The 16,391-nt window shown below is 38.5% G+C and overlaps 1 protein-coding gene across 12 annotated transcripts in view; it reads right to left on the reverse strand.

The window, feature by feature from the left end:
* Positions 1-16,391, reverse strand: part of TTLL5 (tubulin tyrosine ligase like 5) — a 278,632-nt gene that overhangs the window by 261,037 nt on the left and 1,204 nt on the right. For all 12 annotated transcript variants that reach the window (XM_012742399.2, XM_012742392.2, XM_076003842.1 and 9 more), the window contains exons 2-3: positions 15,920-16,088; positions 9,639-9,745 (exon numbers count right to left, since the gene is read on the reverse strand). In XM_012742399.2, coding sequence (XP_012597853.2) covers positions 9,639-9,745; positions 15,920-15,993 — 181 coding nt within the window. In that variant the 5' untranslated portion in view covers positions 15,994-16,088. The remainder of the gene's footprint in view (positions 1-9,638; positions 9,746-15,919; positions 16,089-16,391) is intronic.

Raw genomic sequence — 16,391 nt, forward strand, 5'->3', positions numbered from 1 at the left:
AGCCCTCCCAGGTGCTGCTGGCATGGTGATCCCAGGAGAATGGTGCAGACCCTGAGGCTGAGAGACACAGACACAGCTTGGGCTCCCTGTGGGTGAATTGGGACCGGAACTCCTCTCCCTGGTGGGGATACAGTTTGAACTCTGGGACCCAGAGGTCAGACATGCAGACCACATCCCGTGCACCAAGGTCTCGCATTGCCCGGGACACAGAAGGGATATATGTGAACAGCCTACTGAGCTGTGTGTGCCTTCGGGGCAGACCAGTGTCCTAGAGGGCAACCCTCCTCCCACAAGGAGGCCATGGGCCCAACCCAGGTGGCATTCCTGCGCAGGGAACCTCCCCCCCCCCCCCCCCCCCCCGGCATCACAGTTCGGGGAGCCTGGTGGCGTGTGGTCTGGCCTGCTGGCAGAGGCCCAGGAGTAGCTATGGAGTTGCGGAGGGTGGAAAGAAGCGAGGCCCGCTCCAGACTGCGGGTCTCAGACAGCCCCACCCCAACATGCAGACTTTCTGACTGAGTGGGGCCGTTCCAGCCCCTCCCTGACAGCTTTTCCTGGAAGCAGAGAACAGAACTTTGACCCCTGCTAACAGCATTGGTGGTGCCTGAGGGCAAGCTTACCCAAAGCAGCTCCGCCCAGACTCCCTCCTAGACCAGTCCTCACTGAGGGGGAGAAAAAGACACACCTGGAAGTCCCAGGGCCCCACAGACCACCTGAGGCACTAGAGTGCCTCCCTACAGGAACAAGAGCTGATAACCGGACACAAAAACAACAGTGTAGCCTGTTCCTCCAAGCAAGCGCCACCTACTGACAGGGACGGCATCCTGCACAGCCTTTTCACGGCACCTACTAACTCATTATACAGGGAGTTGTGAATCTCACCCACAGACACCACCTACCGGGCTCAGAAACTAAACAAGGCGTGTGAATACCCAAACAAAAACCTAAAGGAAAGAAACAACAACTGATTGACATGGGAAGAAATCAGCGAAGGAACTTAGGAAATATGAAGAACCAAATGGAAAACACACCCCCAAAGAGGAGCACCAGCCCCCTAGAAACGGACACCAACCAAAATCAGGCAACCAAAATGACAGAAGAAGAATTTCATATGTGGATCATAAGAACACTTACCGACCTGCAAGAACAACTCAATAACCGACACAAAGAAACCACAAAAAAGCCTCCAGGACCTAGAACAAAAGTTCACTAAAGAAATAGACACAATGAAGAAAAGTTTAACTGAACTCCTGGAAATGAAGAATCAATTCAGGGAACTACAAAATACAGTGGGAAGTCTCAAGAACAGGGTAGATGAAACAGAAGAAAGAATCTCAGCGATTGAAGATAACACTCTCCAACTAAATAAAACCGTCACAGAGATAGAGCAGAAAAACAAGAGAAAAGAGCAAAGCCTACAAGAGATGTGGGATTATGTGAAGAAACCTAATGTGATGGTCATAGGGTTACCAGAGGGGAAGAAGACAACACTCAAGGGTTGGATAAGCTATTTGAAGATATAACAAAGCAAAATTTCCCAGACCTTGCTCAAAATCTCAATATACAAGTTCAAGAAGCTCAGAGGACCCCTGGGAGATTCAATGCAAACAGGAAGACGTCACGACATGCGGTCATCAGACTGACCAAAATATCAACTAAAGAGGCCCTTCTAAGAGCTGTAAGACGAAAGAAGCAAGTAACATACAAGGGAAAGCCAATTTGAATAATACCAGACTTCTCTAATGAGACTTTACAAGCAAGGAGACACTGGGGCCCCGTTCTCACTCTTTTGAAACAAAACAATGCCCAGCCTAGAATCTTATTCCCTGCAAAACTAAGCTTCATATATGAAGGAGAAATAAAGACATTCTCAGACAAGCAAAGTCTCAGAGAATTCACCAAGACAAGACCAGCCGTACAAGAAGTACTCAAAACAGTGTTACGCACGGAACACCATAATAAAAACTCACGAACATAAAAACAACCAAAACCCAAAGATTAAAGGCCAGATAATACAATGGCTCAAGAGAGAAATCAAAGCAACAACATCCAACCCAACAGAATGAACAATAATCTACCTATCAGTTCTCTCAATAAATGTGAATGGCTTAAACTCTCCACTCAAGAGACATAGGCTGGCTGAATGGATAAGAAAATACAGGCCAAGTATACGCTGTCTTCAGGAAACACATCTAACCTGCAAGGATGCATATAGACTAAAAGTAAAAGGGTGGAGATCAGTATTCCAGACAAGTGGAAGCCAAAAGAAGGCTGGCATGGCAGTTCTAATTTCAGACGATTTAGTTTTTAAACCGACAAAAGTAGTGAAAGACAAAGAGGGTCATTATATAATGGTGAAGGGCACACTTCAACAAGAAGAGATAACAATTTTAAATATATATGCACCCAACTTAGGTGCACCCAGTTTCATAAAGCAAACCTTACTGGATCTAAGCAAATGGATTAATAGCAACTCCATAATCACCGGAGATTTCAACACCCCACTGACGACACGAGACAGATCCTCCAAACAGAAAATTAATAAAGAAATAAAAGACTTAAACAAAACCCTGGAACAATTGGGTCTGACTGACATTTACAGGACATTCTACCCAAAATCCACTGAATATACGTTCTTCTCATCAGCTCACAGGACATTCTCTAAGATTGACCATATCCTAGGACACAAAGTAAATCTCAAGAAATTTAAAAAAATAGAAATCATACCATGTACCGTCTCGGATCACAGTGGAATAAAAGTAGAAATAAACCCTAACAGAAACTCACATTTCTACACAAAAATGTGGAAATTAAACAACCTCCTACTAAATGATTACTTCATAAATGAAGAAATCAAGATGGAAATAAAAAAATTCTATGAAGAAAATGACAATGGACAGACAAGTTATCAAATCCTCTGGGACACAGCTAAAGCAATTCTGAGAGGAAAGTTTATCTCCATAAACGCCTATAACCAAAAGATAAAAAGATCACAAATAGACAATCTAATGAAACGACTCAAAGAGCTAGAAAAAGAACAGACCAACCCCAAGCCCAGTAGAAGAAGTGAAATCAACAAGATCAAATCAGAACTAAACGAAATTGAAAACAGGAAGCTATTCAGGAGATTAATAAAACAAAAAGTTGGTTCTTTGAAAAAATAAACAAAATTGGCTAAGCTAACGAAAAGCAGAAAAGAGAAATCTCTAATAAGCTCCATCAGGAACAAAAAAGGAGATATCACAACTGATCCCAAAGAGATACAAGATATAATTTATGAATACTACAAAAATCTTTATGCACACAAACTGGAAAATGTGGAGGAAATGGACAAATTTCTAGAAACACACAGCCTCCCTAGGCTCAACCAGGAAGAAATAGATTCCCTGAACAGACCAATCTCAACAGCTGAAATAGAAACAGCAATTAAAAATCTCCCTAAAAAGAAAAGTCCCGGTCCAGATGGTTTCACACCCGAATTTTACCACACTTACAAAGAAGAACTAGTACCTATCTTGCAGAAACTATTCCACAACATCGAGAAGAACGGAAACCTCCCCAACACCTTTAATGAAGCGAATATTACTCTGATACCAAAACCAGGAAAGGATGCAACAAAAAAAGAAAACTACAGACCAATATCCCTAATGAATATAGATGCAAAAATTTTCAACAAAATCTTAGCTAACCGAATCCAGACGCTTATCAAAAAAATAATCCATCACAACCAAGTGGGCTTCATCCCAAGGATGCAGGGATGGTTCAACATACGTAAATCTATAAATGCAATTCACCACATAAACAGAAGCAAAAACAAAGACCACATGATTCTTTTAATAGATGCAGAAAAAGATTTTGACAAAATTCAACACTCTTTCATGATACGAACACTTAAGAAAATAGGCATAGAAGGGACATACCTAAAAATGATACAAGCCATATATGACAGACCCATAGCCAACATCATACTGAATGGGGAAAAATTGAAATCATTCCCACTTAGAACTGGAACCAGACAGAGCTGCCCACTATCTCCGCTTCTGTTCAACATAGTGCTGGAAGTCCTGGCTACAGCAATCAGACAGGAAAATGGAATTAAAGGTATCCAAATAGGGGCAGAAGAGATCAAACTTTCACTGTTTGCTGATGATATGATATTATATCTAGAAAACCCCAAAGATTCAACCAAGAAACTCCTGGAACTGATCAATGAATTTAGTAAAGTCTCAGGATACAAAATCAATACACAGAAATCAGAGGCATTCATATACGCCAACAACAATCTAACTGAGAACCAAATCAAAGACTCAATTCCCTTCACAATAGCAACAAAGAAATTAAAGTACCTAGGAATATACTTAACCAAGAGGTAAAAGACCTCTACAGGGAGAACTATGAAACACTAAGGAAGGAAACAGCAGAGGATGTAAACAGATGGAAATCCATACCATGCTCGTGGATCGGCAGACTCAACATCATTAAAATGTCTATACTACCCAAACTGATCTACAGATTCAATGCAATACCTATTAAAATCCCATCAGCATTCTTCACAGATATAGAAAAAATAATTTTATGCTTCATATGGAACCAAAGAAGACCCCAAATATCAAAAGCAATTCTAGGCAACAAAAACAAAATGGGAGGCATTAACATGCCAGATAGCAAACTATACTACAAAGCTGTAGTAATTAAATTAATATGGTATTGGCACAAAAATAGGAATATTGACCAGTGGAACAGATGTGAGAATCCTGATATAAAACCATCCTCATATAGCCATCTAATCTTTGACAAAGCAGACAAAAACATACGCTGGGGAAAAGAATCCCTTTTCAATAAGTGGTGCTGGGAAAATTGGATGGCCACCTGTAGAAGGCTAAAACAGGACCCACACCTTTCACCTCTCACAAAAATCAACTCACGCTGGATAACAGACTTAAACCTAATGTATGAAACTATTAGAATTCTAGAGGAAAAAGTTGGAAATACTCTTCTAGACATCGGCCTAGGCAAAGAGTTTATGAAGAAGTCCCCAAAGGCAATCACAGCAGCAACAAAAATAAATAAATGGGACATGATCAAACTACAAAGCTTCTGCACAGCCAAAGAAATAGTCATGAAAGTAAACAGAGAATCTACAGAATGGGAGAAAATTTTTGCATCCTATGCATCCGATAAGGGGCTGATAACTAGAATATACTTAGAACTCACGAAAATCAGCAAGAAGAAATCAAATAACCCTATTAAAAAGTGGGCAAAGGACTTGAACAGAAACTTTTCTAAAGAAGACAGAAGAATGGCCAACAAACATATGAAAAAATGCTCAACATCTCTAATCATCAGGGAAATGCAAATCAAAACCACAATGAGATATCACTTAACTCCAGTGAGAATGGCCTTTATCAAAAAGTCTCCAAACAATAAATGCTGGCGTGGATGCGGAGAGAGAGGAACACTCCTACACTGCTGGTGGGACTGTAAACTAGTTCAACCTCTGTGGAAAGCAATATGGAGATACCCTAAAGCGATACAAGTGAATCTACCATTTGATCCAGCAATCCCATTGCTGGGCATCTACCCAAAAGATCCAATGACACTCTACAAAAAAGACACCTGCACTCGAATGTTTATAGCAGCACAATTCATAATTGCAAGGCTGTGGAAACAGCCCAAGTGCCCATCAATCCAAGAATGGATTAATACAATGTGGTATATGTATACCATGGAGTACTATTCAGCTCTAAGAAACAACGGTGATATAGCACATCTTATATTTTCCTGGTTAGAGCTGGAACCCATACTATTAAGTGAAGTTTCCCAAGAATGGAAAAACAAGCACCACATATACTCACCAGCAAATTGGCATTAACCGAGCAGCACCTAAGTGGACACATAGGTACTACAGTAATAGGGCAGGTGGGAGGGAGAGGGGGGTGGGTATATACATATATAATGAGTGAGATGTGCACCATCTGGGGGATGGTCATGCTGGAGAGTCAGACTAGTGGTGGGGGGGGGAATGGGCATTTATTGAAACCTTAAAATCTGTACCCCCATAATATGCTGGAAAAAAAAATAATAGCAAACCAAAACCAGCAGCATATTAAAAGGATTATACACCTTGACCAAGTGGGATTTATCTCAGGAATATAAGGGTGGTTCAATGTACAAAAAGTCAGTCAATGTAATAAGATACCAACCACATTAATATAATGAAGGAAAAAAAGGTTTCTCAATAGATACAGAAAAAGCCTATGACAAAATCCAACATCTTTTCATGATAAAAACACACAAAAACTAGAAATGGAAGGGAACTTCCTCAACATGATAAGAACATTTATAAAAAACCCACAGCTAAAATCATGCTGAACAATGAAGGACAGAAAGTTTTCCCTCTACACTCAGGAATAAACAAAGATGCCCTCTTTCTAGTCAATACTGTACTAGAAATTCTAGCCAGAGCAATTAGGCAAGAAAAAGAAATAAAAGTCATCCAGGTTGAAAAGAAAGAAAGAAAATTATCTCTATCTGCAGATGAGATGATATCATATGCAGACAACCCTAAGGAATATATGCACACACAAAATCAATTAGAGCAATGAATAAGTTCAGTAAGGTTTCAGTATACAAAATCAATATACAACACTTAACTGTTATTTCTATATACTAGCAATGAACAACCCCAAAATGAAATTCAGAAAACAATTCTATTTATAGTAACATCAAAAAGAATAAAATATTTAGGAATAAATTTAACCAAGGAGGTATAAGATTTACTTATACACTGAAAACTACAAAATATTGCTGAAAGAAATTAAAGAAGTCCTAAATAATTGTAAAGACATCCATGTGCATGGATTGGAAGAGTAAACATGTTAAAATGGCATGTTAAAATGGCAACTCTCAAAAGCAATTTACAGATACAATGCACTCCCTATCAACATTCCAACAGTCATTTTACGCAAGTGGAAAAGCTAATCCTAAAATTCTTATGGAACAGCAAGGAGACCCTGAATAGCAAAAACAATCTTGAAGAAGAAAAACATTACAGGACTCACACTTCCCAATTTCGAAACTTAATATACAGTAATCAAAACATTGTAGTACTAACAAAAGAATAAATATACAAATCAATGGAATATTAAGAATCCATAAATAAACCCATACATCAATGGTCAACTGATTTTTGACTATAGGACCAAGACCATTAAATGGAGAAAGAATAATCTCTTCAGCTAATTGTGCTGGGACAACTGAATATCCAAATGCAAAAGAATGAAGGTGGACCTTACCTAATACCATATTAAAAAATTAACTTAAAATGAGTGAAAGACTATATTGCTCTAAACATAAGAGGTTAAGCTATAAAACTGTTAGGAAAAAACATAGCGGTCATGACCTTGGGCTAGGCAATAGTTTCTTAGATATGACACCAAGAGTATAAGCAATAAAAGAATAATTAGATAAATTGAACATCATCAAAACTAAAAACTTTTGCTCATGAAAGAACACTAACTATCAAGAGAGTGAAAACACAATCCACAGAATAGGAAAAAATACTTGCAAATCATAACAGGTCTGTCAGGAAAGTAACCAGCTATGTAATATGAAAAATAGACACATTTATTGAAGAAGATACAAGATACAAGAAACATTGTACATAGGACAATAACACCTCATTCCCCTTCAAAGTAATCACCTTGTGACCTCACATAGTTCTCCTAGCATCTCTTAACCTAACCCGTACACATTCAACATTCTCAGGTGTCCTGCTTATTGCAGGCCTTCCAGAACATGGATCACTTTCAACAGATTCTCAACCATCTTTGAAGTGTTTGTGCCACACTTTTATTTGCGCTATACTCATTACATCATCCCCAAAAGCCTTCTGAATCATCCGAATATTTCCATGGAGGAATGTTCAAGATTAACACAAAATTTGATGCAGATTTGTTGTTCTACTCACTCAGTCATTTTGAATATGATGGCCACACAGCACGCGTGCTCATTCAACAGCGTCTAGTGCACCACTGACTAATACAATGAAGGCATCATTGTTCACACATGCACATTCCATGCCACTCTCCTTGGCTGCTAGGTTACACAGATGTTGTGCAAACCGTTCTCTTTATATTAACAATGGCTGGATACTTTCTGGACAGCCCTTGTATATCTGATAAGGGTCCCATATCCAGAATGTATAAAGAACTCCTAAAGCTCAACAACAAAAAGGACAAAAAAGCCAATTTTAAAAATGAGGAAAGGCCCTGAATAGACATTTCTCCAAAGAGGATAAACAGGTGATGAACAAGCACCTCAATGTCATTAGTCATTACAAAACCACATCAAAAGCCGGGCGCAGTGGCTCATGCCTGTAATCCTAGCTCTCTGGGAGAGCCTCTCTTGGGAGGATTGTTCAAGGTCACTGAGCAAGAGCAAAACCCTGTCTCTACTAAAAATAGAAAGAAATTAATTGGCCAACTAAAAATATATAGAAAAATTAGCCAGGCATGGTGGCACATGCCTGTAGTCCCAGCCACTCAGGAGGCTGAGGCAGGAGGATCGTTTGAGCCCAAGAGTTTGAGATAGCTGTGAGCTAGGCTGATGCCATGGCACTCTACCCTGGGCGACAGACTGAGACTCTGTCTCAAAAAAAATGAAAGAAACAAAAAACAAAAACACATGAAACACCACTTTACATTCACTAATATGGCTATAATCTAAAAACCATAAAATAGCAAAAGTTTCTGAGGATGAGGAGAAACTGGAACCCACATACACTGTTGGTGGGAATAAAAATGGCACAGCCACTGTGGAAAACAGTTTGACAGGTCCTTAATGAGTTAAACAGAATTACTATATGACCTAGCAATTCCATTCCTGGTTAATACCCAAAAGAACTGAAAATAGATGTTCAAACAACAATCTGTCCACATTCATATCCGCACGATTCACAATAGACAAAAGGTGGAAACACCACAAATGGCCACCAACTGATGAATAAATAAACAAAATGTGATATATCCATACAATAGAATAAGGATTATTCGGTCATAGAAAGGAATGAAGGATTGATACATGCTCCAACATGGATGAACCTTGAAAACATTATGCTAAGTGAAAGAAGCCAGACACAAAAGGCCAAACATTGTATGATTCTTTTATATGAAATACCCAGAGTAGGTAAATCCACAGGGACAGAAAGTAGATTAGTGGTTGCCAGGAACTGGCAGTATAGTGGGGGGTGACTGCACGATGGGTACAGGTTTTACTTTTGGGATGATGGAAGTGTTCTGCAACTAGATAGTGGTATGGTTGCACGACATTGTGAACGTACTAAATAACAACAAATTGTATACTCTACAATTGTTAAATTTGTAAATTTTGTTATATGCATTTTACCATGATTTAAAAAAAATAAACACATGCACACATAATTCTGAAAAAAAAGTTCAGAGGAATAACATGAGTAGAAAACAAATTAAGAAATTAGAATCTTTGAAGTATAACAACTCAATAAATTTTTCTCATGGCCAAGCCCTTTCCCTATCTATTAATATATGCCATATCAATGTCTTCAAGATAATGTTGTCAAGGTCATGCCCAGCTCTGCCCTCTGTGGGAGAGGTTACACCCACCTCCAATTACTCGAATATTGTTGTCCTTTGTCAGAATAGCCTCAGCATGGAATACCAAAACTGGAATTCTCCTGCAGCCTCCAGTCCACATGATACATGGATGATCCCTAAAACCGTAACAAAGGCTTCATTAATTTATAGCTCAAAATCTGAATTAACTGCTCAAGCAGATGACCGTGGTTTGTTATTTAGCAATTTTCCCCTTCCTTCTAGAATGAGAATCCCAAATATCCTGTGAAAAATCACTCATTTGCACCCTCCCCCCTTTTTTTGAGACAGAGTTTCACTAGAGTGCAGCAGCGTCATCATAGTTCATTGAACCTCAAACTCCTGGGCTCAAGCAATCCTCCTGCCTCAGCCTCCTGAGTAGCTGGGACTATAGGTATATGTGCTACCATACCTGCCCAGCTAATTTTTTTCTATTTTTTATAGAGACAGGGTCTCACTCTTGCTCAGGCTCATCTCAAATTCCTGACCTCAAGCAATCTGCTCGCCTCGGCCTCCTTAGATAGCTAAGATTGCAGGCATGAGCCACCGCTCCAGCCTCATCTCCCATTCTTAGCCATATGCTTATTTAGGATTAACTCTATCTCTGCTCCAGGGATTGGTTTCATCCAATCAGGGTATTTTATCATTTGGTTATAGTGACTGGTTCAGAGATGGGCACATAAACCAACTGGAGCCCTTGAGTGTAATGAGACATGTTCTGAGACCCTGTGAGAAAGCAATGCTTTCATTCTCTTCTGTAGCAGCTAAACATGATGGCCTCTCTTCCTCTTGATGGTATAGGATGGGAATGAGAAATCTGGAACTGCCATAGCCATTTTGTGACCTTGAGGGGAGAGCCTGGAGCTGCTGGTAAAGGAGGAAGTCAGTGGAAGCCTGACTGAAAGGAGAGAAATGAGATCCTGGGTTCTAAAGTTGGAGTTGTAGAATCAAGACTTACCTAAATATGAATTAATAAATTCCCTTTATTATTTAGGACAATTTGAGTTATGTTTTAATCCCTTATACACATAAAGAATCCTGATATGTTCCCAATAATTTCTATGCCCCTTTTGTACCTTATAGTACCTTTTCAAGCCAATCTGTGACCCATCCCAAGATTCTCACCTAGGAACCCTAAATTGATACAAGTATCCCAATTAAAATCACACATTTTAAAGAAAACCTACGCTAAATGGAACAACATATATTTTCCTCCAGCATAAAACCACAGTACAGAGAGGGACCTCTGACTTTATTCTCTATCCCTAGCCTTAGGAAAGCTCAGTTTAATTAATCTTGGTTAGAGGGATATTTACTCACAGATTAGGAAAATCTTCATCCTTAGGGCAGGGATGTAGGAAGGGAAAGAAAATTAAATGAACTGAGTCACTACCATGTGCCAGGATTTAAACTAAGAGCTTTTGTTAGGTAGTTAGCAAGGGATTCCAGGTCTCCTAAGGACAAAAAGTGGGCACCTTGCCTTGCTGAAACTGCCCCACCTGGGAAGAGGGGCAAGGGTGGGCCCCAGGCCCCCTTGGTCCTGCCCCACTTTGATCCTGCCCTAAGCTACTACCATACCTGGGCAAGGAGGGAATACTCACGAATCTGCCAATCAACTTAGTGTACCACTTGCAAAAGAATGCAGAGGACTCTCTGGCCCACAGGTCAAGCAGCACAGGTACCATAGAGTCTGGAAATTGAACTAGAACAACTTGCAAGCATAGTAATGCAAGTCCCAACTGTCCAATCAAAGTGATTCCACATGTAAGCCACTAAGGGAGGTCCCAATCCAGGCACTATAAAACAAGACGCAGGCCATAACTAAGTCCCTTTTCTGCGCCCTTCCCTTTGCTCTCCCTTTGCTGCAACAATGGGTCTGGTCGTCATCTGTGGCATATGTATCATGCTCTATAAACCTATATCTTGATCTTGGCTTATAATCCTGTCTTTCTCTCCTCAATAAACCTCATTTTCGTGCTTGCCTTACTTTGGTGTGTCTGGTCATTCTTTGGCCATGAGTACATTAAGAACCAACATTTGAGACTAAAACCCCTGACACTTTCACGTTATCTCATTTAATCCCTGTGCCCACACGATGAACTGAAGAAAAAGTATCTCAGAGAGGTTAAGTAATTCGCCCAAGGTCATGCAGGATAAGAGAACAGGTAGGTATTCGAACCCAGTGTGTATTTTCTTTCCACCCTTTGCCTCCCTAACTGAATTTCAATGAAGTCCTATATATTGAACACCTTGAACTCAACTCATAGGGAATTTAAACTGATTAATTCCTTAAATGGAATAAGATCTATTTAGCTAAGATTCACTCTGTTCTTTAAAACTCACATAACTGTACCCCTTAACAAAGGCCACACCACAAACTTCAGGGCAAAATCAGACCCTTCCAATCCAAATTTTAAAAGATCCACACTTTGAGTGCACAGGCTGCCAGGTACCAATCTTAGAAGTGAGGCAGCCTTTAGATTTGGGATGAGCTGCCAACAGCTTTTTAGTAAAGAAGATCACACCTAGTTCATTCCCTGCTTTCCAGATATGGAATGTGGGTGATTATGGTTCTTGTTCTTTGACCTGGGTAATAATGCCCATTTATGAGAAATGATATCTATAGGGTGCCTTTTTTTAGCAAGGATTTCTTTGTGGCTTGCTTTTTAATCTTAAACAACTGTAAAATGTGGGCATGAGGCCAGATGATTCCTATGATCTCTTCCAACCTTCATTTTTCCACTCTAAGTCAACAAATAAAAAACAGGCAGCCTAAACTACAAAGTCTTAGACAGAAACTTTGGAAACTATCCAAATTTCTCTGTCAATCTAGCACTAGCTACCAACTGGCACCACTATGCCTTAGCATTTACAAACAATGGGTTGCTGCTACAATGCCCCACAAGAGTCAGGAAGACAATAAACAGACAGCTGAGAAGAGCCCAGGCCCTAACTATACTATCTATGGAAAGCCAACCCTCTGACAGAGAAATCTTTTTACTTACAACCTAAGGAAAAATAAAAGAAGGAAAGGCAAATGATTAATTCAGTAAGATCAACTAAAACCCACTTAAGGCAGAGGCAAAACTGTCAGAAAACATGCTCCCACCAGTTGGTGCTAAAAGGAAAAATTCAAAATGATTGGAAAACTGAAAATTGGGACTTTAAATTTTTATTCATATCAGAAACAGGTATATATTAAGAAAATCTACTTTTATAGGCATGAAAGAACAAAGCATTTGAATGATCAGTTATTCAAGTAGCCTGGTTTCATGGTTCACTTTATTGAAAGCCTAAGAACATTTTAGTTTTTCAGGAGTAATTTCATGAAGAATGTTCACTTCTGGGACCCAGCCTATATAATTCAAAGACAGATATGTAAAGCAGCTTTTTTATTCCTGCTGCTAAGCCTTCTTCATACCACTGCCCCTGCTAGAAATGCCTTCCCCACTTCTCTGTTGAAGCCCACTCCCCAAGGCCCACCTCAAGTCTCCCACCTCCATGGAGCCTTCCCCAGCTTTTCTGAACTCCTGAAGCATTCACTTTATAATTGAATGTTGATGATCATTTTAACTGATAGAAAGCCAGCTTTTACGATAGAAATTAACGTTACTATTTTTTCAGTGAGTAAAGAAACTTTAAATCAAGTTCTTATATGAAAGTTTCTATATCTACATATAAATTTTATTTGGGATCCCTGAGTAAAATATAGAAAAATAGCTTCTTTACATTTACTGCTTGAAATAATGCCATGCAAAATAAGAACTGCCTGGACAGGCCAGGATTGCAAGGCATTAATATCTTAATACAGCCTGGGGATCTGAGCAGATCAAACACATATCCATGGATATGTATCTTTGGATCAAATCAACATCAATTAACAATCGTGATTAAAGGCCTTTGAACTTCCTAATCAACTTTTAAAATGTAAACCTTCTGCTCCAGGTATGAACAAGATTGATTTAAGCTTCCTAATGTATGAAACAACTACTTGATAGGCAAAACATAAGCTGATGAAATAAGACTAGCAGTTAAAAATCAACAGTAGGAGTTTCAAAGGAAGAAGATCAAAAGGTCCACAAATTTGGATGAGAGGCGGGGAATTACACCTTTATTTTCACTAACTTCTACTAGAAATTTACTATTTCTCAATTATGAATATAGGCAACCAATATAGTATTAACAGCATTAGCATTATCTATGCCTTTGACTCTATCTGAAATTACAGGTACTTTTATACCCCATTACAGTTGTAGATATCTCAAAATATCATTTATATTTATCACTATTTCTAAGTTAAGGTAGTTATTAGACTACTCACTGTATCACGTGATCGCAGTCTATCTAGATGCTAGTGTAATGAGACTGGATAAAAATTGGGTAACTCCCGCCCTAGTAATCATTCAGTCACAAAATAGGGACATCTCATGTTGGTGGTCCAGATGTCTACGCTGCTTCTCAGTATTCCGCATCTATAATTGTTAATCAAAGAGCGCCCCACAGCATAAAGATCATATAGAAACTAAACAAAAAATCTTCATGCTGTTCTTTAGAAAATAAAATTTAACTTCCCTGGATTTTAAATGATCTCATTATGTAATGTATTAATTTAAAAGTACATATTACTATATTACAATTTTTTAATATTTTGATACTGCATTTCAATGTAATTGGAACTCTTTGTAATAATATGTATTTTATTTTAAACACTTAAAAATATTATTCTGATAGGGGATTCATGGCATAAAAAACTTTTAAGAATTCTGATCTAAGGTGATGTAAAATATAAAGCCTTCATTTATTCATTCAGTTAGTAATTCAGTCAGCAAGTACTTATTGAAAACCTACTACAACATTAGAACACACCAACTACAATTGTCAATATTTGACTGTTTCTGACCAACCAAGATGGCAATTTGATATAGTGCAATCTAATACTTGTCAGGCCCAACTTCTAAGCCCACTAATAAGAGAGATAGTAATGGAGTAAAAAAACAATCTTGAAAATAGAAATACTGATATTTACAGCAGAAGTTAAAAATTGTGTGAAATGGGTAAGACGCAGCACACTGAAAGCAAAAAGTCACAAGAAGGCAAAGTAACCAAAGGGAATTATCCATTTAATTATCCTGAATGAGAATGACCCAAATATATCATCAAATCTCTATTATTTTCCATGACCTAACAATGATGAGAAGCCTTTCCTCAGAGCTTTATTAATGCTTAAATAATTTTTTTTCAAATTACATTAATATAATCTTTTACCTTATAACAAGTCCTCCATAAATTCAATATTAAAACCAGTAAGAATAATGCTTTCTATTTGTATAGCACTTTATAACTTACAAAGTAACTTCACATACATTATTCTATTTGATCCTAACCACATCCCTACAAAATAGCCAGGGATATATATATTACCTCTGTTTTTTAGATTACAGAGCACATACACATATCCAAAAGGACTCACAAAGAATCTTAAAACAAATTTTAACCTTAAGCCAGACTCCCTTTTTACTGTGTCAAATAATAAGTAGAGGAAATAAAAGGGCAAGGTGCTTCAAAATCCAGGAAAGTTAAGTCTGAATCTCAATCCATCACTTACTCTCTATGGGTCCCTGAGGAAGTGTCTTGGTATTTATAAGACTGAGTTTAATAAAGTGAAAATAATAACATTTTCAGATTAAATAAGATAGAGTAGTTTAATCTTCATATTAAATAAGATACAGGTAAGATAAAGCCTTTATCATCATCTATAGCAGCTGTAATCACAAAACTTGACTCTCACCTAAAAGAACTCAGGAAAGTAATGTGGTTCAGTGGACATAGCATATGCTATAGAATTCTAATATCCTGGCCCAGAATTACTATCATAAGTTACCTGACCCCTCTACATTACTACCATTCTATCATTGTAAAGGCTTTTGAGAAAATTAGCAAAACATAACCAACATCAGTCAAAGAGATTGGAGACCCACTTTTCCTCAATCTTGAAAAATTTCAAAATCTCCTATGTTGGCAGCTCTGAGCAAGGGTTCACCAAGAACTACTACCTGCATCTTACAACATCTAGAGCTCATGTTCATGCATGAGCCCAGAAACAGAGCCTTATCTCATTTCTGATAGTTGAAGGGGACTGCATAATAAAATCTTAAGTTAGATTATAGATAGAAGCTAAAACCAGGGTCAGACAATACCAAAGGAAGGACATTGGATAAAAAAGTATATGAGTAAAAGAGAACTATTTTTCATCCTAAAAGCAAAAGGTCAAAAGCAAGCTTGCTATTACTTACTCTTGGCTTACCACCTCCTCATCCTCTGAGGATGATGCTGTTTCTTCCAGGTCCCGGGCCATGACGACTGGCATTTCCTTTAGGGTTTCTCATGCAGTCAGCACACAGGGGCCTCAGAGACCTTTTCTTGCAGATTCACTGGATCAAACAATTTGGATGGCACAGATTCCTGCAAGAAAGTCAACTAATCTGAAACATAATGCAGTTGTCTATTGATTATTGCTGATGATCTTCCAAATCATAAAAATGAAAATATTCCTAAACAGTGCCCAACCTCTAGAAGCTTACCTTCTATCACAGTGCCTCAAATATGCCACAAAAATCAAGATTTTTTTCAAGCACACTGTCTGTGCTTTATTTATTTGAAGAGCTGTTATTAAGTCTGAGTTAGTTGCTCAGTTGTCTTTTATATACTAAATGTAACATGCACCAAAAGGACAGACTCACTTCACTTTTAGGGCAGTCTGAGGTA

The sequence above is a fragment of the Microcebus murinus genome, chromosome 6 (genome assembly GCF_040939455.1).
Source record: "Microcebus murinus isolate Inina chromosome 6, M.murinus_Inina_mat1.0, whole genome shotgun sequence".
Lineage (NCBI taxonomy): Eukaryota > Metazoa > Chordata > Mammalia > Primates > Cheirogaleidae > Microcebus > Microcebus murinus.